Below are 24,827 nucleotides of genomic sequence, written 5' to 3'. Positions count from 1 at the left end.
CTAATCCTGCCCTCCAAAGTGCTTGCAGCCCCTCCCTGTTTGGTGTCATCTGCGAATGTTATAAGCATTATCTCCACTCCATTATCCAAATCATTAATGAAAATACTGAATAGTCCCAGACCCTGGACTGACCTCTGTGGGACCCCACCAGATACATCCTCTGGCAGTGATAGCTACTCTTTGAGTACGTGCGTTCAACCAGTTGTGCACCCACCTTCTGGTAATTTCATCTAGACCACTTTTCCCTGGGTCGCTTATGAGAATGTCATATAGGACAGTGTCAAAAGCCTTACATCAAGCTGTATCATGTCTACTGCTTCCCTCTCTTTCCCCTCCCTGCATCCACTTGGGTGGTTATGCTGTCAAAAAAGGAAATTAGATTGGTTTGACATGATTTATTCTTGACAAGTCTGCATTGGCTGTTACTTATCACCCTATTATCTTCCAGGCTTGTACAAATTGTTTGTTTAAATTTGCCTTCTGGTGTTCAAGCCTTCAGGGACTCATGTTTTCAAGCTTTTCTCTGGAACCACAAGGGCTAGCAGTTTTTGTGAGAATCTCACATGACTCCAGGAGTTGGGTCTTTACATAAAACCCCCAATATTGCAAGACTTGCAACACTGGTGGAGGTGGGGGGAACAACTTGTCGCCGCGCTGGAGCATTCGGACGCCGAAGTTCTTTCATTCAATATTTATAAGATCTAGAGCTGCAACTCGCCTTAAGTCCATTTTTAATACATCACACAGCCCATAGTTGAGCTAAGGGACTCGCTACAGGAGGGAGTCGGATAGCATCTGGGCTTTAAGGAAAAGGAACGGCCTGGATGAATCTGCCCATTTAATAACACTGTAGCTATGCAGGCTCCAAGGTCGGCTGTATCTCCTGCTTCCGGGTGAAAGCTGGTGTGCAGAGGAATCTCTTCCCTGCCCCCAATAATTGGCTACGTTGCAGTGTCATATGCTGGCTGTTGTCGCAAGCAGGAGACTGGGCTGGGACCCTTATTATTTATTTTATTTTATTATTTTATTTGTTGTTGTTTTGCATTAGTGGCTAGGAGCCTGTCATGGAGCAGCACCCCATTGTGCTAGGTGCAGCACGGACACATGACCAGTGGTTTGTTCTGGCACGGCTCGGGACTGGATATTGCGGTCGTAGGTTTCACAGGTGCCTACCCCAGCAGGGTCAGAAGGAGGCGATTACTTACATTTTAGGTGTGCATCATATTCCTTTTGAATTGTGGGCAAAGCTCCCTTCCCCATAGATGAAATCTGCTAGCTAGAGCTCGGAGCTAGTATGTCTGCAAGGTGGCAGGATACCAGAGCTGAGGGAGAGAGGAAGAGTGCTGCCCAGGCTGGACTGAGATGATCTGTCGTGGCAATTCTTTTCCTGTTAATATGCTCTAATAGTTATGGCTTCAGATGGAATTGAAAATGGGGCTTCATGTCAGTTCTGTAGCATTTGCTAATTTTTGTGGCTGTTAAATGACTTCCTTGTACAGGGTTGCTTCATTCAGGCTACTTATCTTATCTTCTTTTTCTCTTTTACCTGGGAGGAACGCATCTCCATTCGAATTGGAGCGCTGGCTGCGTAGTTTGCATTTAAAATATTTCATGTGATTAAGCGCTGAAAGAAACATTTATTACTTTTGATTCTCCCCGGCGTGCTCTTCCTGTTGATTCCTTCCCTTGTGCGGGGAACAAAGGCATTTAATTTGGTAACGTCTACAAATGTTCTCTCTGATCAGGTACATGCGTAGCTCAGGTGAGCAACTGAATACCAGTAATTGGGATTAGCAGGCTAACGAGCGCGTCTGGGCTCCCCTCGCGCACGGTGCCGAGCTGTCGGTGCCATCCGGCGTGCGCAGTGCAGATGGCACAGCTCGCTTTGCTTTCCCACGCTGATTATATTTTGTTTGTTTTCCCTCCAACAGGGCTATCAAGAATGGCAAAGGATTGCACAGCAAGAAAGAGGTGCCAATACACCGGGTGGCCGATATCTCTGGGGTAAGGATCCGCGTGGTTCTGCCCATGCAGCGTGGCGTTATTATTAGTTGTATTGTATTGTGGTAGAGCCTAGTGATCCCGATAAGGGGTTGAGAGCTCACAACCTCGTAAGGTGCAACAACATGTGGGTATAGCAGACAGTGGTGGGGATGCCAAGGAGCAGTGAGATGACTGGAGACAGCGTGTCAGGCTGTGGTCTCCACACTGAGCTCTCTGCTGGGCCTTGAATCCGCATGTTTGCTGCTGCTTTATTGTTGGAGGGCTAGCTCAGACTTCCTCAGGGTGCCGCAGCTTCTGGGCCTCTGGCTCTTTCCCATCGTGCTCTGGTGCAGAAGGTGAGTTCCGACAGCACTTGTGGTGCAGCCCCAGTAGGGGGCTACGGGCGAGATTGATGATTATCGTTTAAATGGAAAGAGCCCTCGGATTTAAACACAATTTGCCCTTTTCAATTCCCTTGTGTGTTGCAAGCGCCTTTTTTCCAGTTTGCCGGCGCACTTGGCTCCGCTCTTTGCCCTGCAGCCGGCGCGCCGAGGCGGGAGGGGGAGGTGTTGGAACGCGAGCAGCGGCACCGAAAGGTTTGAGGCCTAGAGAAAGGAAACGGGCTTTCCTTGGGGCTTTCTTTGTTCGGTGGCACAATCGGAGCGCTCGCCTCGTGCTGTCCTTGGGCTGGAATTGCTCGGAGCGCTTGCGGCCTGGAAAGGGGAAAGAGAAGGCAAATAGGATAAGCGCACGTAACCCGGCATGTTGCTGCTGCCGCACTGGGGACTGTTAGGCGAAGCAGTCGATGTGGAAATAGGCCCTGCATTGTCACAGGGCTGCGAGCCAAGGAAAGCCCTGTGCGCCATAGCTGTACTTCTGACACCACACAAAGATGTCTCGGGAGCCCACTGGTACAATTCCTCACTTGGCCAGCGGGGGCGCTGTTGTGTGGCGGGAGCCAATTCCTTTCTCCCAGGAGCCAGAGCACAGTGTTGTCTGTGGCGTTGCTATCCTGGGGGCGTAGCAGTGCCGCCGCCGGGCTGGCTGTCCATTGGAGACTGGCGTGGAGTCAGCCTGCATTGGGGCATCCTGGGGTAGCTATTGCAGCTGGCTAAAGCAAAGTGATTCTCAGCGGTCCTTTGTACTGACGCACCGGCTCAGGAACCTGAAGTCGCTGGTGGTTGTGTCATTGGCCCCGTGTTGATAAACCAGCCCAATTCCTGTCTCAGTTCTACAGAGCAGTCCCTGCAGGCCGTGTGCCTAGCCCGTAATAACTCAGGGCAGCTGGGCAGGGCCCCCGAGGGGCTGCCATGGTTGAGTTTAAACCCCATGTCACTGAAATCCCAGGGCATGGCCTTGAAAGGGGGTTCCCTTTAATATCATGGCTGAGGGCTCCAAGGTATGTTAATCCCATTAAAGTCGGATCCTTCAGGGGTGCAGCCTAGGCCATATCCCTTTAGACCAAAGTCTTCTCCGTGCAGCCTGCCCCTGTGCTTCAGTCTCCTGGCTGTAGAGCCCCCTACCTGCCCCCTCCCCAAGGCAGAGAGGGAGGGGGCGTTCAGTCCAAGTGTAGGCCTGCATATAGGAGGGGAGTCGGGGACCTGGATAAGAACCTACGGGGAGCTGATGTGGACAGAAGGGCCCAGTCCAAAATCCATAGGGCCCTCTCGGGGGGGGGGGGGGGGGGGGTGGACAGCATGGCCCTGTGCAGCCTGCTCTGGGTCTCGTTCGTTATTGAGCAGAGGCGGTGCTGGATGGCTGCTGCGCTTTGACGGTTTAAAAAATACATGTTGGTTAACTTGTCCACAGGAGCAACATCCATTTAAAATCCTGAGGAAAACCCGAGACATAAGGCCAGGCCAACGTTTCAGTCGCGAGAGCTGCCGAGTTTGACCTTGTCTGCCAGGATCACAAAGGGCTCTCTTTAAAATGCTGAACTCTTGTTTGCTGCCTCCCAAGCAGGGAGATTTAGCGGCTTTCCTTCCCTCCGTGCACGCGTGGGCGCGCTCTCTCCATCGCTGGGGGTCCTTGTGCAGTCAGTGCAAGGCTTAAGGCCCCCTCCTCGCACCAAACTCCCGTGCTTGTGACGGTGGAGAGGACTCTCAGGAGCGCCTGTAACTTAATAGGTAAAACATGCAGCCGCTTCGCAGCGGATAAAAGATGGGGCCCCACAAGTAAAGTGGGGCTCATACATCACCGCGTTATGACGCTTTGTTAATCTTTTTAAATCTTTAATAGTTTTTCTTAAATTGATCCCGCTCTTAGTTAGCTGAATGTCAGCAGTTGCACGGTGTGATGAATGTTCGTGTGTGCCGAGCTGACAGCGTGTGCTCTGCTGCTGCCAAAATAATGTCATGTGAATTAGCATCTGCGCTCTCCTCTGGCAGCATGGGCATGCGCCCTGCGTAGCCGCACGCCCCCAAAATGAGATCACAGCCTGAGAGGTGGCCTGCGGTGTCCCAGCTAACGCACCCTCTCCTTTGGCCAGTGCGGGAGTATTCCCTGCCATGTGCACCCGGCTTACCCAGCTTCCCCTCCCAGCGCAGACATTGGGGGCGTTTCCCGTTAGCGGGTGTGGAGAACTGCAGGGACCTTACTTCTTCCAGCCCCTCGCCATGCAAGATTCTTGCCAACATGAGCAGAATTGGGGTGATGCAAGGGGAGGCGTTGTGGAGGGGTGCCGGGGCACCCGTGTGCTGGTTTGGTTTTGCAGCGTTAAAGCAAGTGTGCAGTTGTGTTTTCAGTCTGTTTGCCCCTTCACCTCCCCCTCTTGGGGGTAATTCTCAAGAAATCAAACTTGGCACTTGGAACAAATAGCTCCCTTCTCGGGCAGGCTACCCCGGGAAGCTGGCCTCCCAACAGGCCCTGTGTGATAACGCTAGGTTAGCCTGCTGCGCCATCCGCTGCAGTGTTATGTAACAGGGCCCGTCTCTGGTGCGGAAACAGGCAGGAGGGTCACACGAAGTGTGGTGTTCTCCTCGGCGGCACTGCCTGCCTCGCTCTGCGTCTCTTGCGCTGATGCCCACGTGTGGCACTTAAACCCCCTCTCACGCTAATTTGCTTGCAAGAAATTGCCAGTTCCACACTCCAGTTGAGGTCACCTAAAACCTCCCTGTTCTGTTTCTCGTCCACATAAGATTCCTACGTGATCCTGAAGGGGGTGTTTGTGTGCTGTTAGTGGCTCTCCCTGCAGCGGGGGCTAGAAATACCCCATGAGGGGTTTTACGCTGTCCTGTCGGAGCGCGGTGTGTTGAATTACGAATGAATTAAGGCCTTGGAGAGAGGAGGGCCCTGCTCATTAGCACAGGGATGCGGTTGGCTCCAGATCCATTCCCTTCTCTCCCCTGCTTTGTTTGCGACGTTCAAGTCGCTGTCCTGTTGGCTGGGAGCCCCAGTGCCGGTCCGTCTGGTGCTAACAAGGGAGCCGCGGTGCTGGGGTTAGAGAAGCGGGGCCGTGCTTTCCCTCAGGCCGGTGACCTTGGAGTCTCCTGCCGCCCTTGAGCTCTCCTCTGCCCCTGCCATTGCTACGTTCTGAGAGCCACCTGCTGTCACCCCACGTCGCAGGCATTGGCTGGGGCTGAGTCACTCGCTCCTGCATCTGCTCCCTCCCCCAGGTGACTTGGCTCCCCACTCCAGCCCACGCGGAGTGCTGCGGCCACCCCGCCCGGGCACGCGCCGTCCCTTCACCCTCGTACCAGGGGCCCTGCTGCCTGGGCCTGCGTCTCCCAGCACCCCGTGCCACCAGTCCCACCTGTGCCATTGCTGACGGGGTGGGGGTGGCATTTTGCACTCATGGCTGCAGATGCCTGCACAGGGCCGGGGCTCTCTGGTCTTCAGTGGCCATCTACCGCCCTGATCTCAGCTCCTGCCACCGCTGTCGTGCGTAGTCCTCCCACATGGCGGGGCAGACAATCCCACCCTGCTTCCCTCTTCCAGCCCTGCCGCAGCCCGTCTTATACCACGTTATCGACCCTGTACCACCCGCAACGCCACCCTTGATGCCTCCTTTGCATCTCCCATCTCTTCCAGCTTGGGCTCTGACCCCCCCCCCCCCCCGCACCCCATGCCCCCAGCTTCAGAGCCTGAGCCCGAATGTCCATACAGCTGTTTTTAGCACCATAGTACAGTCCCCGGGAGCCCAAGTCCTGGGATCTGTGGGTTTCTGTTTTACGTGGAGACAGACCTCAGGGCGTCTTGGCTCAACTTGGCCAAGAATGACCTTGAGCGGATCACTGCAGACTACGTGGCTCTGGGAAGAAGGATAAAGGAGTTTGAGGCGCAAGTGGTGTTCTCGTCCATCCTCCCTGTGCAAGGAAAAGGCCTGGGTAGAGACCGTCGAATCGTGGAAGTCAATGAATGGCTACGCAGGTGGTGTCGGAGAGAAGGCTTTGGATTCTTCGACCATGGGATGGTGTTCCAAGAAGGAGGAGTGCTGGGCAGAGACGGGCTCCACCTAACGAAGAGAGGGAAGAGCATCTTCGCCAGCAGGCTGGCTAACCTAGTGAGGAGGGCTTTAAACTAGGTTCACCGGGGGAAGGAGACCAAAGCCCTGAGGTAAGTGGGGAAATGGGATCCTGGGAGGAAGCACAAGCAGGAGAGCGCAAGAGGGGAGGACTCCTGTCTCATGCTGATAAAGAGGGACGATCGATGAGTTATCTTAAGTGCCTATACACAAATGCAAGAAGCCTGGGAAACAAGCAGGGAGAACTGGAAGTCCTGGCACAATCAGGGAACTATGATGCGATTGGAATAACAGAGACTTGGTGGGATAACTCACATGACTGGAGTACTGTCATGGATGGATATAAACTGTTCAGGAAGGACAGGCAGGGCAGAAAAGGTGGGGGAGTTGCGTTGTATGTAAGAGAGGAGTATGACTGCTCAGAGCTCCGATATGAAACTGCAGAAAAACCTGAGAGTCTCTGGATAAAGTTGAGAAGTGTGAGCAACAAGGGTGATGTCGTGGTTGGAGTCTGCTATAGACCACCAGACCAGGGGGATGAGGTGGATGAGGCTTTCTTCTGGCAACTAGCAGAAGTTGCTAGATCGCAGGCCCTGGTTCTCATGGAAGACTTTAATCACCCTGATATCTGCTGGGAGAGCAATACAGCGGTGCACAGACAATCCAGGAAGTTTTTGGAAAGTGTAGGGGACAATTTCCTGGTGCAAGTGCTGGAGGAACCAACTAGGGGCAGAGCTTTTCTTGACCTGCTGCTCACAAACAGGGAAGAATTAGTAGGGGAAGCAAAAGTGGATGGGAACCTGGGAGGCAGTGACCATGAGATGGTCGAGTTCAGGATCCTGACACAAGGAAGAAAGGAGAGCAGCAGAATACGGACCCTGGACTTCAGAAAAGCAGACTTTGACTCCCTCAGGGAACAGATGGGCAGGATCCCCTGGGAGAATAACATGAAGGGCAAAGGGGTCCAGGAGAGCTGGCTGTATTTTAAAGAATCCTTATTGCGGTTGCAGGAAAAAAACATCCCGATGTGTAGAAAGAATAGTAAATATGGCAGGCGACCAGCTTGGCTAAACAGTGAAATCCTTGCTGAACTTAAACGCAAAAAAGAAGCTTACAAGAAGTGGAAGATTGGACAAATGACCAGGGAGGAGTATAAAACTATTGCTCAGGCATGCAGGAATGAAATCAGGAAGGCCAAATCACACTTGGAGTTGCAGCTAGCAAGAGATGTTAAGAGTAACAAGAAAGGTTTCTTCAGGTATGTTAGCAACAAGAAGAAAGTCAAGGAAAGTGTGGGCCCCTTACTGAATGTGGGAGGCAACCTAGTGACCGAGGATGTGGAAAAAGCTAATGTACTCAATGATTTTTTTGCCTCTGTCTTCACAAACAAGGTCAGCTCCCAGACTGCTGCACTGGGCAGCACAATATGGGGAGAAGGTGACCAGCCCTATGTGGAGAAAGAAGTGGTTCGGGACTATTTAGAAAAACTGGATGTGCACAAGTCCATGGGGCCGGATGCGCTGCATCCGAGGGTGCTAAAGGAGTTGGCGGATGAGATTGCAGAGCCATTAGCCATTATTTTTGAAAACTCATGGCGATCGGGGGAGGTCCCGGATGACTGGAAAAAGGCTAATGTAGTGCCCATCTTTAAAAAAGGGAAGAAGGAGGATCCGGGGAACTACAGGCCAGTCAGCCTCACCTCAGTCCCTGGAAAAATCATGGAACAGGTCCTCAAGGAATCAATTATGAAACACTTAGAGGAGAGGAAAGTGATCAGGAACAGTCAGCATGGATTCACCAAAGGGAAGTCGTGCCTGACTAACCTAATTGCCTTCTATGATGAGATAACTGGCTCTGTGGATGAGGGGAAAGCAGTGGATGTGTTATTCCTTGACTTTAGCAAAGCTTTTGATACAGTCTCCCACAGTATTCTTGCCGCCAAGTTAAAGAAATATGGGCTGGATGAATGGACTGTAAGGTGGATAGAAAGCTGGCTAGATCGTCGGGCTCAACGGGTAGTGATCAATGGCTCCATGTCTAGTTGGCAGCCGGTTTCAAGCGGAGTGCCCCAAGGGTCGGTCCTGGGGCCGGTTTTGTTTAATATCTTTATTAATGATCTGGAGGATGGTGTGGACTGCACTCTCAGCAAGTTTGCAGATGACACTAAACTAGGAGGCGTGGTAGATACACTAGAGGGTAGGGATCGGATACAGAGGGACCTAGACAAATTAGAGGATTGGGCCAAAAAAAACCTGATGAGGTTCAACAAGGATAAGTGCAGAGTCCTGCACTTAGGACGGAAGAATCCCATGCACTGCTACAGACTAGGGACCGAATGGCTAGGTAGCAGTTCTGCAGAAAAGGACCTAGGGGTCACAGTGGACGAGAAGCTGGATATGAGTCAACAGTGTGCTCTTGTTGCCAAGAAGGCTAACGGCATTTTGGGCTGTATAAGTAGGGGCATTGCCAGCAGATCGAGGAACGTGATCGTTCCCCTTTATTCGACATTGGTGAGGCCTCATCTGGAATACTGTGTCCAATTTTGGGCCCCACACTACAAGAAGGATGTGGAAAAATTGGAAAGAGTCCAGCGGAGGGCAACAAAAATGATTAGGGGTCTGGAGCACATGACTTATGAGGAGAGGCTGAGGGAACTGGGATTGTTTAGTCTCCAGAAGAGAAGAATGAGGGGGGATTTGATAGCAGCCTTCAACTACCTGAAGGGAGGTTCCAAAGAGGATGGAGCTCGGCTGTTCTCAGTGGTGGCAGATGACAGAACAAGGAGCAATGGTCTCAAGTTGCAGTGGGGGAGGTCCAGGTTGGATATTAGGAAACACTATTTCACTAGGAGGGTGGTGAAGCACTGGAATGCGTTACCTAGGGAGGTGGTGGAGTCTCCTTCCTTGGAGGTTTTTAAGGCCCGGCTTGACAAAGCCCTGGCTGGGATGATTTAGTTGGGAATTGGTCCTGCTTTGAGCAGGGGGTTGGACTAGATGACCTCTTGAGGTCCCTTCCAACCCTGATATTCTATGATTCTATGATTCTAACTGTGCCTGGTTCATGGGGGAAGGGCCTGTCCTGCCCAGCTTGCTGGCACTCGACGAGCCCTCCTGGTTCTAGGCTGTACTCTGACACCTTCGTCAGTGACCTGGGAGAAAACATCAGATCAGCACTGATGAAGTTTGCAGTCGACAGGCACGCTGGGGAAGTGGTAAAGAATGAAAAGGCCAGGTCACTGATACCAAGCGATCCAGCTCGCTCTGTAAGCTGGGTGCAAGCAAATCGTTAACACGGCTAAATGTCAAGGTATCCATCTGGACACAAAGCGTGCGGGCCATATGTACAGGACAGGGGATTCTAGCCTGGGAAGCAGGGACTCTAAAAGATTTGGGGCTCATGATGGATAATCAGCTGAACATGAGCATTCAGTGTGATGCTGTGGCCAAAAGGGCTGATGTGATCCCGGGAGGCACGAACAGGGGAATCTCGAGTAGGAGCAGAGCGGTTATTTTACCTCTGTACTTGGTGGTGATGTGACCGATGCTGGGATCCTGTGTCTAGAATTTAAGGAAGTTGATACATGGAGCAGGTTCAGAGAAGAGCCACGAGAATGATTAAAGGATTAGAAAACCTGCCTGAGCGTGACAGACTCAAGGACCTCGATCTGTTTAGCTTAGCAAGGAAAAGGCATTGGTGTGACCTGGCCACAGTCTGTAGGTACCTACGTGGGGAACAGAAGTTTGGTAGCACAGAGCTCCTCAGTTTTGCAGAGCACAATTCAGCGGCTAGAAGCTGAAGCTAGACTTTCTCAGACTGGAAATAAGGCGCAGTTTTTTGTCAGCGAAGATAACTCCTCTTTGGAACAGCTGACGTAGGGTCGTGCTGGATTCTCCATTACTGGTAATGTTTAGATCAAGATTGGGTGGCTTTGTGTAAATTCTGCTCTAGGGATTACTGTGGGGCAGGTCTCTGGCCTGTGCTGTACAGGAGGTCAGAAGAGATGATCACAGTGGTTCCTTCTAGCCTCGGGATCTATGAACCCAGCTCTCCTGCGTGCTAGGCAGGGGACTTTGCCCAGGAGACCAGCTTTCTTCTCACCACTGAGTTCCCCTCTCCCAGTGGCTCACACCCGGCATTGTCCTTGCTGAGCTTTGTACACTCTCCTTTGGGAGCTTGCTTTCCAGGAGCCCTGCCCCTCAGCACCCCGCTCACCTCCGAGCCGGAGAGGCCCCAGTTACACGCATGGGCAGTTCCTCGTTCTAAAGCAGAAGGCGCTCCATGCAAGGAGCCTCTCCTTTCACAGGACGACGATATGCCACATTGAAACTCGACCTCAGGAAATGCAGAAAGTGTTAATATTAGCTCACCTGCACTCTGTCACGAGCCCAGCTCTCCTGCGTGGGACTATTGTCAGCTAGTCGTTGTAGGCCCGCTTTGACCAGAGTCCTTGGACATGCTGTGGGAACATGACCGAGCATTTCAAGAGAAGAGAGCAGCAGAAGTACTGCATCCGTTAAATAAGCGAAGGACTCATTAATGAAGCTTTAACTGTTGCATGACGATAGAATTGCTTTTAAAAAAGTACGTCACTACGTCGCTGGGTTCTAATGGTGCTATCATAAGGAGTATGTGGGGGATATGTGCTGTACAAAGGAAGTGCCAGGGAGCAGGAACACTTGCCCTCTTATCACCCCAGGAAAGTTAAAAATGTGGTACAAGAGAGGTGACGCCAGTCGGTGCCGAGTAAGGAAATTAACCAGGCTTCAGGACCAGGAAGTTGAATGTAAAAGCACTGCGCCCCATACGGTGTGGAAGGAGTTGTTTTTCCCCTCCTCAAATACTGCTGTAAGACAATGCAAGGCCTGGGAAGCCCCAGACCTGCACCTGAGGGACACTAACTTGTGCAGGTGTCGTGTCTTAGAGCGGCCGGCATGTGGGTTCGCTCTGGGGATCAGTCTCCGAATTGCACCGTGCAGTTGAGAGGCTGGGGCATTAAGGAAAAACTGCCCAGGCTGGTGATGACAAGTGGTGTGTGGCAGCCGAAGAAGCCCACTTCTGGGGTGGAGCAGGGAATGTGATTTGAATAGGTCTGTGTTCTGTTTCACACCCACATTCCCTGTGGTGATAAATGGAAAGATGTGTATATTTTGTACCCGTTTTTTCATAATGGCATTAAAGCATCCTTAGATGATTTTCCCTTTGCTTTTCTTTTAAAGGCAGAGCAAGCTTGTAATGTGGGGTTCTAGTCTGGTGGGCTATGCCGTAGGAGACCAGCTGGTACCCTCGGGTTTGTATTCTGAGTCTAGGATTAATGGCGATTCAAATGATTACAGCTCTTGTGGTCTTGCAAGTGTGTTGCTGGGTAGTGAACTTAAAAGGAAAGCACAGAAAGACGGGGATATAGATAGTGCAAATGAAACGTCTGCTAATATAAAAAGCAGTGGAATGAAGGCCTGGCTTGACATGAGTAATGGGACATGGGGGAGGCCTCATTTCTTGGGATCCAGGATTGGGAGGTGAATGGAAACGGAATGTCTGTCCTAGCTAAGATGAGGGGGACCCCCAGGGAACCATTGACAATGGACAAGAGAACAATGGGCAGGATAAGCCAGGAACGAGAAACACACCAAAGAGGAAGTCATGCGCGGACAGAGCCTGCTGTACAGCGATCGGTTCCTACACAGTGACCACGTGTGGTGCAATGGCCAGTCAATGCAGTGAGCTGTGTGAATGTGGCGAAAGGCAGAGGTTTGCTGTGTAACTCTGGATGTGCGGTACGCCCTGGCCTCACCCCCTGCATTGAGTCTGAGCAACTCAGCGGAGCTTTGCTGCCTGCCAGATACAGGCACCTGAGTGACGAGACTGGAGTCGACGTGAGTTCTCGGGGAACGGAGTGGACTAGGCCTCAGGGGAACCCCAACCCTACTTAGCCTATTAAATATCATCCAGAACATCTGCAGTGCGTGTGAGCTGGGGTCCTCTTCTCGGAGTGCTGTAGTAGGACTGAACGAGCGCACCAGTGGGACTGCATGAGAACGTGGGAACTTGGTGTCTCCTGACTCGGGAGCTTTGCCACTGGTCTAACCAGCTTTGTGTGTTTGGCAACTTCGGGCACAGTTCTGTGGCCCTGGAATTGTGTTGGCATTGGCACCGTGGTGTTGTTGCTGGAAGTGCAAGGAGATTGGGCCATGTGGGCCTTCTGCACTGTTCCTAGAGTCACTTAGGGCTTGGCTGAATCAGACGCGTCTCAGCTGCTTGAGATGAACATATGGTGTCGATGTTCATGTATTTGCGTGTGTCATAAGAATGAAAGAACGGCCATATCAGGACAAACAATGGCCCAGTGTCCTGTCTTCCAACAGTGGCCAGTGCCAGGTGCTTCAGCGGGAATGAAGAGAACAGGGCGATTATTAGGGTGACCAATCGTCCCATTTTTAAAGGAACAGTCCTGTATTTAAGCCTTCCTGCAGGTGTCCTGACTTTTTCTTAAAAACGGGCAAATTGTCCCGTATTTTCTGTCTCTCCCCGCCTGCCCCAACCAGTATTGGCGAGTCCTGCTGCTGGCCGGGTCCCTCTCCGCCAGCGGTGGCCGACAATGGGGGTGGGTGTGCAAGGCTAGTGGCAGGGCCAAGCTGCAGCGTGCGGAGCCGGCCACTCCCCTGCTGGTCCATCAGTGCAGCCCCTGCTGCGTGCCGGCTCTCGGCCAGCAGGGCCCCGTCCCCCATCCTGTTTCTGGCCGGCACTGGCTGCACTGGCCACATTCTGATGTGAACCTTGGCAGAAATCTGGGGGAGGGCATGTGACTTTATGTGCCTCCCCCACGTGTTTCCTAGTATCTGGTGCCGCATCTTCCCAAGGCGAGATGGGTCCATCCCAGGGGCCCAGCCAAGCGCAGAGGGTGCTGGGCAGGAGGGGTCGGGTCGGGGTCTCTCTCCTTCCCACTCCCCCCCCACCCTGTGTGAGAGGTGTATGGGACTGTGTGTCGCCTCTCCCCGGGTGAACCCTAAAGCCTGAAAGATCAGAAGGTAAATAAAAAGAATCCAACTCTGCAGTGTTTCTTTTTAATCGGGGCTCAGTCAACTTGATGTTAATTTGCACTGCATGGTTCTGATTGCCACTGAACTCGCTTGAATACGAGTCATTTTACCAGGTGTCCATATTTCCCTCTGCTGAATACGGGTCACCCTAGCAATTATCCCCTGTTGTCCAGTCCCAGCTTCTGGCAGTCAGAGGTTTAGGGACACCCAGAGCACGGAGTTGCGTCCCTGACCAGCTTGGCTAATAGCCATTCATGGACCCGATCCTGCAGGTGCTCAATTAACCCAGTTGTTGTAATGGCACACTCACAAACTTGATGTGAATTTGCACAGCCAAGCTCCTGAAAGTCAGATCGCGAATGCCTCTGAATTGGCCTGAAGGTTTTCCGAGCACCGTTCCCAGCGAGCCCTTGGGGAGATCCTGGCACGGCTGCCTGCGAGCTGACCTGTCTCTGGCTTTGCCACTGACTCCTAGGGGAAGGCTGCAGGAGGCCTCTCTGGGATTCCGAGCAATGCCCAGTCTTCTGCTGCTCAGTCCTTCTGCACTCTCATTTTTACTGCGGACAGTGGGCTGCTGGTTGTGTACGGATTCACTCACCTGAACACCCAGCCCCGGGAGTCTGAGACCACAGAGCAAAGCAGTGCCCAGAGTAGCCTGAACTCTGCACCAGCCATCCTGTCTGGAGGCAGGTCCCTCGGCGATATTAGCCGGCAGAGAGGAGTAAATAAATAAAACAGCAGCAGAACAGACTAGAAATAGAACAATCCAAGTTTTCCAGGAGGCGGCAGCTGCTTGTCAAACAATTGCTGCCGCCTTTAAACACAAAATTAAACATTTGCTCCTTATTATTGTACCTGACTTGTGTTTTGGGGGCTTCGCTCCTGTCAGTGAGCCCAGCGCTGCTCCGGCTAGGGGCAGCCGATTGAATCCTTGGCTCGCGCCAGCGGGTCTGGGCTTAGACTGAGCCGGTTGTCACCTGACCCCGCTCAGATGAGCACATGACGGCGCTGCACACCTGAGCATTCCTCACTGCCCCCTTGACAACACCACTTAGCAGCTCCAAATTAGACTTCTGTTCGTTAAACGCAGCCGTTGGTAATCGGAAAGATTTCCAGCCGATGGAACCGTGTTGCTGCCTGTTAGTGCTACTGCATCTGAAGTGTCCCTCTTCTTCCCTCATCCGTCTGGTCTTCACACCAGCCGGCTCTGCTGTGGGGAAGACGGGCTAGCTGCTGTTTTCTTCTAGCTGGCTGGCGTTCTGGTTCCATCCCCCTCGCTCAGGAGAGGGATGGAAGCACCGTCCCTCAGCTCTGGAGTAATTTACTAAATAATTTAAATCGTGTAAGACAAATCTGTGTTCGCTCACTTCTCCCGTTAAGCACTGTGCAGCCCATTCCAGGGCAGAGAGCAGTCTCCTGTAAGCCCAGCCACTGAAAACCTCCTGTCCTTGCGAAAAGTCCTTGCATAATTTTGCATAATTGGCAGCGTTTCGCATAAAAGGGGAGTTGTGATTATATTTTTCTTCACTGTATTTATGCATAATTTCCCTTCAGATCACAGATAATTAACCACTGGGAATGTTAACATGCTAGTAATGGGAGATGGCATGATGCTGGCCTGGCGGTGAGCAGGGAGGGGGCTGGCCAGCTGGGAGGTAGCGGCTGCCTCTCTGTGGATGCTGTAGATGCAACTGGAAGTCTGGCTAGTGGAATGCCGTGTCTCTGCGGCTGTCTGCTCCCAGCACTGTAATTGGTAGGGAATGGAGAGGGTGCTTGTTCCTGCCCTGCTTAGGCACTTGCGCTGAAATTTCCCTCAGTGCTACAGTGAAGGCTGGTTCTGGGCCAGCTGGAAAGGTGGAATAACTAGCCAGATTCCTGTCTTGGTGCCCCCACCCCCTAAGCAGCCGCGCAATGTGCAGCTCTGGTTTGAGTTACTCTTTCCTCCCTCCAGTAGACCCATCCATCCCTTGCCTTCGGCTGGTCAAATATGTCATCCTGGGGGCTCTCTGCGTTCCAGGTGCATTTAACTCCGGAAGCCCTGCTGTTTGTCCAGGAAAGAAGAATGGTCCAGTGGTTAGGGGATTAGCCTGTGACTCGGGAGAACTGCTCTGCCCCAGACTTTGGGCAAGTCACATGGCCTCTTGGTTCCCAGCTTTACAGTGGGGATAACGCATGACCTTGTTTCAGGGGACTGCTGCAATAACGGGCCATGTAAATGGATCTAGACAGAGGTGAGCAGCTTGCTAGGCCAGGCAAGGGGCCGACAGATCAGTGCAGGGTCAGCAGTGCGAGAGGTGGGGAGGAGAGATGGGGGCATCTGGGTGTTGATGTGGGGACGTACTGAACCCACCGCTGTGATGCTGCACACAATCTACCCGGCCAGGGGTGCAATCAGCGTAGGAAAGCAGAGACTCCCGCCCTGCGAGGGATCGTGTACCTTGCCAAGGAGTGTGGGGGGGTTCCAGGAGGAATGATTTCATGGTCCTAGAGGTGGATGGTAAGGCTGGCAGGGACCATTCTGAGCATCCAGTGCGACCACCTCCATCGCACAGACCAGAGAGCCTTGCCGCAGGAACTCCTCAATGAACCGGCGTCTTTTATAAAGAGACGCACACTCTATAGGTGCTTGAGAATCCCCAGGGTCCAATGGCTAATTCCCCTCCAGGCTAAGAATGTACACCTTATTTCCAGGATGGTTGTCTAGGGACAGCTTCCAGCCATTGGCTCCCGAACCTGTGTCTGCTGGATAGAAGAGCCTTCTGCTATCCTCTTTTCCCCAGCCAGGTCCTTTGGGGTCACCTCTCCTCTGAACCGTCTCTTGGAGAAACTCAGTAGGTCAGGAGCTGAAGGAGCCAGCAGTGCACACGGCGGGATAGATTCGCTCCTGCAGAGCCTTCGAGCATTCAGACGAAACGCCGGCTTCTCCTGAGCAGCTCGTCGCACTCTGAAGGAGAGGGATAGCCCCGGGCCTTCCCGGGGTCCAGTCTGCAGTCAGCACGGACTGCGAGGGTTCGAAGGGTTAACGCTGGAACCTGCCTTCTCCCAGGCCCATCCTGTCATGGTGACGTTCTAGCAACAGCCCTAGCAGGGCCAAGACTTGTTCCTCCCGGCGCTCTGTGCTAGTGGCAAGGTCCCATTACTAAATCGGCTAGCGGGAGGCTGGGGGGGGACTGTTGAGGCTGGTAGCCGAATGCAGAAGTAGGCTGCTGTCAGCCCGCGAGACCAGGCTGCCTCTCCTGTCCACAGGCAGGTAGCAAGGGAGCCTTGCGTGATTGCAAGCAACTGGCTGGTGGCTGGGACACAGCTTGTGGTGGCCCAAGTACATCAGCTACAGCCCAGGAGCTGAGAATGGAGGGTCTGGATTTCCTGGGGCCTGAAGGCAGATGCTGGGTGCCTTTTGGGTGGGGAGAACAATGAAGAACCCACGATGGCTGGAGAATCCTGCGAGCAGCTCCCAGTCCCAGCAGTGCGCTTGCTTCGGTCGCACTGTCACGAATCCTAGAAATGGGGGGCTGGAGGGGTCACCTACTCCAGCCCCCTGCGCGGAGGCAGCGCCATGTAACCCTAGACCAGCCCTGACAGGGGTTTGTCCAGCCTGTTCTTAAACCCTCCAGTGACGGGGATTCCACAACCTCCCTTGGGAGCCTGCTCCAGGGCTTAACTACCCAGAGAGTTAGAAAGTTTCTCCTAATATCGAACCTAAATCTCCCTTGCTGCAGATTAAGCCCATTACTTCTAGTCCTACCATCAGTGGGCACAGAGATCCCTGTCCTTTTTATAACTGGCTGTAACATGTGAAGACTGTTACCAGGTTCCCTCAGTCTTTTCTCAAGACTAACCATGCCCAGTTTTTTTAACCTCTCCTTGTAGGTCAGGTTTTCTAAACCTTTGATCATTTTTGCTGCTCTCCTCTGGACTCTCTCCAATTTGTCCCCATCTTTCCTAAAGTGTTTCACCCAGAACTGGACACGGTATCCAGCTGAGGCCTCACCAGTGCTGAGCAGAACGGGACAGTTACCTCCTGTGTCTGACATACGACAGTCCTGTCAACAACCCCAGAAGGAGACCAGCCTTTTTTGTAACTGCATCACATTGTTGACTCGCATTGAATTTGTGATCCACTGGAACCCCCAGCTGCTTTCCAGCAGTGCTGCCACCTAGCCAGTCAGGCCCCAGTTTGGAGTTGTGCATTTGAGTTTTCCTTCCGAAGGGTAATACTTTGCATCTGTCCTTACTAAGTAACAGAGGGTCCTGTGGCACCTTTAAGACTAACAGAAGTATTGGGAGCATAAGCTTTCGTGGGTAAGAACCTCACTTCTTCAGATGCAAGAAGTGAGGTTCTTACCCACGAAAGCTTATGCTCCCAATACTTCTGTTAGTCTTAAAGGTGCCACAGGACCCTCTGTTACTTTTTACAGATTCAGACTAACACGGCTACCCCTCTGATATCTGTCCTTACTGAATTTCCTCTTGTTGATTTCAGACCAAGTCTCCAATTTGTCACGGTCATTTTGAATTCAAATCCTGCCCTGCAAAGTGCCTTCAACCCTTCCCAGCCTGGTGTCATCTGCACGTTTTATAAGCATCCTCTCCACTCCATTATCCAAGTCATTAATGAAAATACTGAATAGTCCCTGACCCAGGACTGACCCCTGTGGGACCGCACCATACATCCTTTGTTGGACAGTGAACCAGTGATAGCTACTCTTTGCGTACGGCCTTTCGACCACCTTATAATCATTTCATCTAGTTTGCTTATGAGAGTGTCAAAAGCCTTACTCACACCCAGCTGTACCACGGCTACTGCTTCCCCCTCCCCCCATCCACTAGGCCAGTAACCTTGTCAAAAAAAGAAAGTAGGTTGGTTTGGCGTGATTTGTTCTTGACAGATCCATGCTGGCTGTTGCTTATCGCCCTGTTGTCCTCCAGGTGCTTACACATCGATTGTTTAATCATTGTTCGGTATCGAAGTCAGGCTGGCTGGTCTGTGACTGGAGGATTTTCAAGGCGCTCTGCACAGAAAAGGGCTAGAAACGCTCTTTTAAATGAGCTGAGATTAACCCTGACGTTTCTAGGTCCCTCCCATCCAGGCTGGGTGGGGGGCTGGGGTGTACCTACAGCCATGCGCCCGATGGGCCTGGCTCTCCTGCTGTGCCTGTAGCGGTTTGAATACTGATGTGGAGATTTGTCACACCAGGATCTTTGCTCCTGGCCTCTCCGGGCTAGGGATATATCGACAATCCAAGCGCACAAGCTGTGTGCGTGGGGTGGGTGGGGAGCCCTGCGCAGACAGGCTGATCCAGCTCACGCGGTAGAGGAGCAGTGCTGATGGCACTCAGATGGATTAGCCCTGGCACGGAGCGTTCTTAGCAATGTGCAGCTGGTGACTCTGTAGGCTGTGCCCTTCCAGTAGGAGGTAGTGCTGCCCCGAGCCTGGTGCTTTTGGGTTGCTGTGCTGCGTTTTTTGGATGCAGCATAAAACCCAGGTGCTGTTGAGGATCCTCTAGTCCTTACTTTGGGACCTGGGAGAGTGGGTTTAACACCACTGTCCTGGTCATGTGCCTGCATGAGTCATGGGCTGGTCTGTCCCCCTACATTTCCCCTGGCATTTTAGTTGGGTTCAAGAGTCTTCCTTAAATCCTAACCTAAAACTGTGCTTTTACGCAGCTGCTGTGTCCCGCCCCAGAAGTGGCTGCCATCCAGGTGGGGATGGATATTTGCAAAGTGCTTTGGGATCTGTGGGGCTGAAAGGCGCTGTGTCAATGCAAGATGATTAGTGCTGCTTATGGAATCATAGACTTTAAGGTCAGAAGGGACCATTATGATTGTCTAGTCTGGTCTCCTGCACAACGCAGGCCACAGAATCTCACCCACCCACTCCTGTATCAAATTATGGCTGGGTTAGTTAAGTGGGGTCTGACTGCAGCTGGATCCCAGCGCAGTGCACCGGGTTTCCTGGCCCGCTTGACTGTCCTTACTCCGGGACCGGCGGCGGGAGGATGGTGGCAGTGTGAGGGGCTGTGTGCGCATGCGTGGATTTTAATTGCGTGTGGTGGCATGCATTAGTGCCGTCTGCTCTGGAAAATCTAGATGTCCTTGATTCTTGCTCTGTGCAGCAATACCTGCTCCGGCGTGAATAGGCTTGTGTTGTGAGCCACCTTTGTCCGAGGAAACAATGCAGCTGAACGTGTCTTGGGGGTGGGGGGGCACAAGGAGGTTGGGAATGAAGTCCTTATCGGAGATGGACATGTTTTGTCCCCGAGTTAAGCGCTGGGGAGCAGTGTAAAACAGAGCTCTGCCTAATCGCTTCTCCGTCCGACTGACGGGTTACCTACCGCAAGGCGTGATCTGCTAATCGCACGCAATCCGGAGCGCCCTGGGTCAAAACCCTCTTGTAGCTCCCTCGGCATGTCAAGGTCTGGTCTGGAATTCGCTCTCGCTGTTGTTTGCTTGTGTCAGAATGGCGCTAGAGGTCTCCGGCGGGATGGAGAGTCCCTGTGTTACGTACAGTACAGACGCCCCAAAGAGCTTGCAGGGTAACTCGATTGGACAGATGAAGGGCTGTTCTCCCCGCAGTACTGATGGTGAAGCCGAGGGCCAGAGGGGACGTGACTGGCCCCGGGTCGCACAGGAAGCTGTAGGAGAGCCGGTCCTCACGCCAGTGCCTCAATCCCGAGTCTACCCCCAGCAGCGAAGTCTCCCCAGTGGGGCCTGAGCGGCCCCCAAACCCTTCATTCCTACCCCCAGTATCCTTCAGAGTCCATGGGGTTTCTGGGGCTTCCTCCTCCAGTGATCTAGGAGCTCCTGCCCCGGAATGAGCCCAGCATTGACTGCAGGAGTTTTCCCAGCCCACTGCTGGCGTGTCCCTGGGTTTGGGCCCTTCTTTTCTTTCTCCTCCCCCACTTTCCCCAGCTACTTCAGTTTCTGAGCCAGGGCCTCAGCCGGGGTGGCAGCTGTTCCCGGGTGTGTCGGAGAGATGCGGAGAGGCAGAGCGAACGGGCTGTGGAGGGGGAGAGGCTGTGTAAGGAACGGGATGGAGACTAATATGCCATTCTGTAAGCCAGTGGTGAGTCTAGTCTGTGCAGCACTGGCCACCCCAGCTCCAAAGGCTAGAGCAGAGCTAGAGGGCTTCAGAGACCAGTGACCAGAGTGATCAAGGGCCTGGCGAAGCTGCTCTCTTGACGGGGAGTAAAAAAAGTAAAAAGAAGCTGTTACCTCAGAGGAGTCGAATAAGAGGGGACATGGAGAAAGGAGATCGGGAGCTTCTCTTCTCCCCACCTCGTGACACAAGAACAAGGGGACATGCAATGAAACCAAAAGGGGGCAAATTCAGAACAGATCAAAGGGCATGGTTTTTTTCACACTACGTGCCACTAGCCTGTGGAACTCACTGCCACATGATGTCACTGCAGCCAAGAGTTTGGCAAGAATCCAAGGGAATTGGACATTATATGGGTACCAAGCCTCGCTAGAGTAACACTGGTCAATACAAACCGAGTTTTGGAGGGGTTGGGGGGGACTCTCCCGGGGTAGATATCGCCTTCTCCGTTCACTGGTCACCTTCCTCTAAGAGTCTAAAGCATCGCGCACGGGGCCTTGTCAGAGATGAACGACTGGCCTGACCCAGTCTGGTAACACCTGTGTTCTAAGAAGGAAGCCACCGCAGCATGCATTTCTGCAGGGCCCGCGGGAGCAAACGGATGCTGAGGGGGAGGAAAGGTCTTGGCTTGTCTCCTTCAGAAGGCGCAGATCACCACGCAAGAAGAGGAACCCAGTGTCTGGCTTGGCCTGGGACCACGTGGGAACAGATTTAGCTAGCAAGCTGGGCGGATCCTTAGAGCAGCTTCCCCTCTTCCTCCCTTCTCAAAGGCTTTGGGAGCCCAATGCTGGACCACCAGCACTGAGCAGTCCCGTGCTGAACTGGCCCTGCGGCTAAACTGGTGCCCAGCGGATGTTTGGCCGTCGGCTTTCCCATCACGCTGCTTCCCTCCTGGTGCAGGGGAGTTCATGCGTGGGCGTTGGAGCGGCCTGACCTGGTCTGCCTGCTGGCTGAGCAGTGCTTGGAACGGGGCTGGCTGCCCTTGCTGCAGAGCGGCTCTGTCCCTGCTGGGTTTACAGTGAGGACACGTGAGAGTTGTACAAGGTGCAGGAAAAACGTTGGGGTGCAGCACTTAACATCCAGTCACCGGCAGCCCAGGCTTGGGAGTTTCCAGGCAGAGAGAGGATGCCTGATGCTCTGCATTTCAGTCCCTGGGAATTCCCCGCTCGCCCTGGCTCTCGGCATCACTCACCCGCACGGAATGCCCAGTCTCCAGCGCCCGAGCACCATGCCAGGCCAGCCTCCGGGGTCGCCTTGAAGTGTGAGTGCTGTGTGTGCAGCCGGGTCGGCTGGCTGGCACAGCGAGAACACACCCCTCTGCCCAGGCCTGGAGAGAAGGGCACAGCTGGTCAGACACTTTTCCCAAAGTGCTCAAGGTCCTTCTCTTTAGTGCAGGCCAGATTGTCTGCGCTGCCCATCCCCCCACCCCCGTGCGGATGCATCAGCACCCCCACCCCGGCCCACTCATATCCTCAGTCATGCTCTCGGCCAAGGGTAAACCAAGAGAAATCCGCCTTCCTGAATTCTCCAGAAATCTGGTTCCCTGGAGCAGCTCTGGCTCCCCCAGGGACGGAGGGGTGATCAAGACATGATCAGCCAGTAAAACCAGCCTGGATGTGCAGTGTGCTCCTGGGACTGGTGGTGGTGGTGTCTCATCAGAACTCCATCCACCCCTGGGAGGCCTTCATCAGTCCCGACTGGCAGAGGGGAGCAATTCACACACACACACACACACACTCACACACACACACACACACACACACACACACACACACACACACACACACACACACACACACACACCCCCCATAGTGACAGACCTGCAGGGAGCCCCTCAGACCCCAGCGTGGTAGGCACTGTGCAGTATTTGCGTAGGGATCTCCTCCATATCACTGGCCCCTTCTGTGGACTTGGTCACGGATGCCTCCAATATACAGAAGCATAGGAAGTGCCCGACGGCGTCAGGCCAAGACTCCAGCCCAGCCATCCGGCTCCACCAGCAGCTTCAGAGAGAGGTGCAAGAGGCCCCCTAGTGGGCAGTGACGAGAGCGCCTGCCCTGGGAAAGTTTCCTCCTGACCCCCAATAGTTAGGGCATGTCTACACTTACCTCCGGAGCGATCGATCCAGTGGGGGTCGATTTATCCTGTCTAGTGAAGACGCGATAAAACGACCACCGAGCGCTCTCCTGTCGACTCGGTATTCCACCGGAGCGAGAAGCAGAGGCAGAGTCGATGGGGGAGCGTCACTGCGGTGAGTAGATCTAAGTACGTCGAGTTCAGCTACACTATTCACGTAGCTGATGTTGCGTAACTTAGATTAACCCCTCTCCCCCCCCAGACCAGGCCTTAGTTTGGCTCCCGCTCTGAAGCAGGAGGGTTTAAAGGCTTCCCAAGCTCTTGTAAACGAACTCGGGTAACTCTGGCTGCTGTTGGTATCTTCCTGCATGTCCTGTCCCTTTGTGAATCCTGCAAATTTCTTGGCTTCTGTGACATATTGTGGCAGAGAGTTCCACAGGCTCTGTGATCGAAAAAATATTTCCCTTCATCAGTCGACTTGAATTTTGCCACCTTTCTGCTTCATTGAGAGTCCCCTGGCTCTTGTGTGATGAGATGGCGTGGATGGAAGTCCTGATCTCCCTTCTCTCTCCCATTCATTGTTTTATAGATTATCAGATCCCCCCCCCCCTTATTTATCTCCTCTCTGAGATAAACACTCCTGTTCGTTTCAGTCTCCCGTCTGAGGAGAGATTTCTCCAGTTCGCTGATCGTTCCCATCAGTCTCTGAACCCCCGGCTCTGCAGTGTTTTGGAGATGGGGTGACTGGAAACGCACCATTATGTATGTAAAGGCCTTGGGATAGTCTGTGTCCTGTTCCTTCTCCAGCTGAACCGCTTGTTAGATTTTTTTGGATTGCTGCTGCACACTGAGCAGAGGCTTTCATTGATTTGCCTTCAGTGATGGCCATGTCTTTTCCCTGAGTGGATTCAATTAATTTAGACCCCAATCAGAGGTACATTTGGCTCACATCTGAGCCGGCGTCCTTCCCTGACAGCTATTCTTTCCATGTAGCCCCATGCGTATACAAATCTGCAGCACAGTGAAAAGCTGGGACCAGGGTAACGTGGATGTTTAATATTAAAATAACCCCAGGAATGTGGTGCTGATAGCATTGCTCTCGCCCATATCTAATTTGGTTTTAAAAAAACAAACCAGTCCCACTGTTCTTGAATTTCCTGACCGCCGCTGAGGAATGTGCAGCGTGCTGCAAGATTTGCGTGAGTGCCGCAGGTCCCGGGGGAAGGTTTGCCGTAGCACGGGAGCCCAGCTGGGTTTAGGATGTGTGGAGCTTGGATTGCGGCTGCTCCTGCTGTAACCTCGACCTAAGGAAATCGAACCAGCCTGAATCCCCGCTAACAATCCGCCTGCTAAAATGCCCTTTATTTGTGTGCCCTCTAGGGTCCCTGGCTCCCTTACTGGAGTGCGATTTATGAACAGCGCTGCTCCCTCTCCATTAGCCCCTGCACTGCGAAGCCGAAAATAAATCCGACTTTGAAAGCTGTCCTAACGGAAGCTTTGGGAAGTGAGTCGTAATCTGTCACTTTGGTGTCAGCCTGCTGCTGATGACTCTATGGCTTACCGTGCAATAATTGCCACTCTCCACTTATTATTCCACATTAACGATCAGCGCTTGCCTGTCTCTTCCCTTCTCGGAGAAGAGCCTGCTTTGTGCTATGCAAATACGTGTGGATTTTAAGGTCATTCTCGAGACTATTTGAACACGGCTGCTTATTTTAGTTGTTGATGGCAGCTGGCTTGTGCTTGCCAGTCAGCAGAGGCTTGTGTTCCAGGATCCGCTCGCCTGAGCTGCTAGAACTGCTCTCCTAGGCGAAGCTGGGAAATGTGGGACTTGAATAAACTCCCCCTCTCACTTTTGGGGAGTAGCAGGAAAGTTCAGCCCACGGTGGGACCTTTTTCTGTTTTGCAGCTCATTTTTTCTGTAAGTTAATCAAACTGTGACTATATAGTGATTACCACTAATTAGTAGCCTTCATTAGCAGCTTCTATTTTAGATTTGCATATGTTAAACCTAAGTGGTTAATAGTTGGGTAATGAATTTTTTTCTTTGCTTGCAGATTGTGGTTACATGTGTTGTATTAACTTCTTGACTGCACAGCTGTGAAATAAGTTTCCAGGCTTGTGTTTTAAGGCTGGCATAAGTGGAAGCAGAGGCTCTCTAGTCAAGAAC

The 24,827-nt window shown here is 52.8% G+C and overlaps 1 protein-coding gene across 1 annotated transcript in view; it reads left to right on the top strand.

The window, feature by feature from the left end:
• SND1 (staphylococcal nuclease and tudor domain containing 1) overlaps nt 1-24,827 on the top strand; it is a 434,812-nt gene that overhangs the window by 225,396 nt on the left and 184,589 nt on the right. The window contains exon 14 of the mRNA XM_065422299.1: nt 1,932-2,004. Coding sequence (XP_065278371.1) covers nt 1,932-2,004 — 73 coding nt within the window. The remainder of the gene's footprint in view (nt 1-1,931; nt 2,005-24,827) is intronic.

The sequence above is a fragment of the Emys orbicularis genome, chromosome 1 (genome assembly GCF_028017835.1).
Source record: "Emys orbicularis isolate rEmyOrb1 chromosome 1, rEmyOrb1.hap1, whole genome shotgun sequence".
NCBI lineage: Eukaryota > Metazoa > Chordata > Testudines > Emydidae > Emys > Emys orbicularis.
This window is presented reverse-complemented; position numbering and strand designations above follow the sequence as displayed.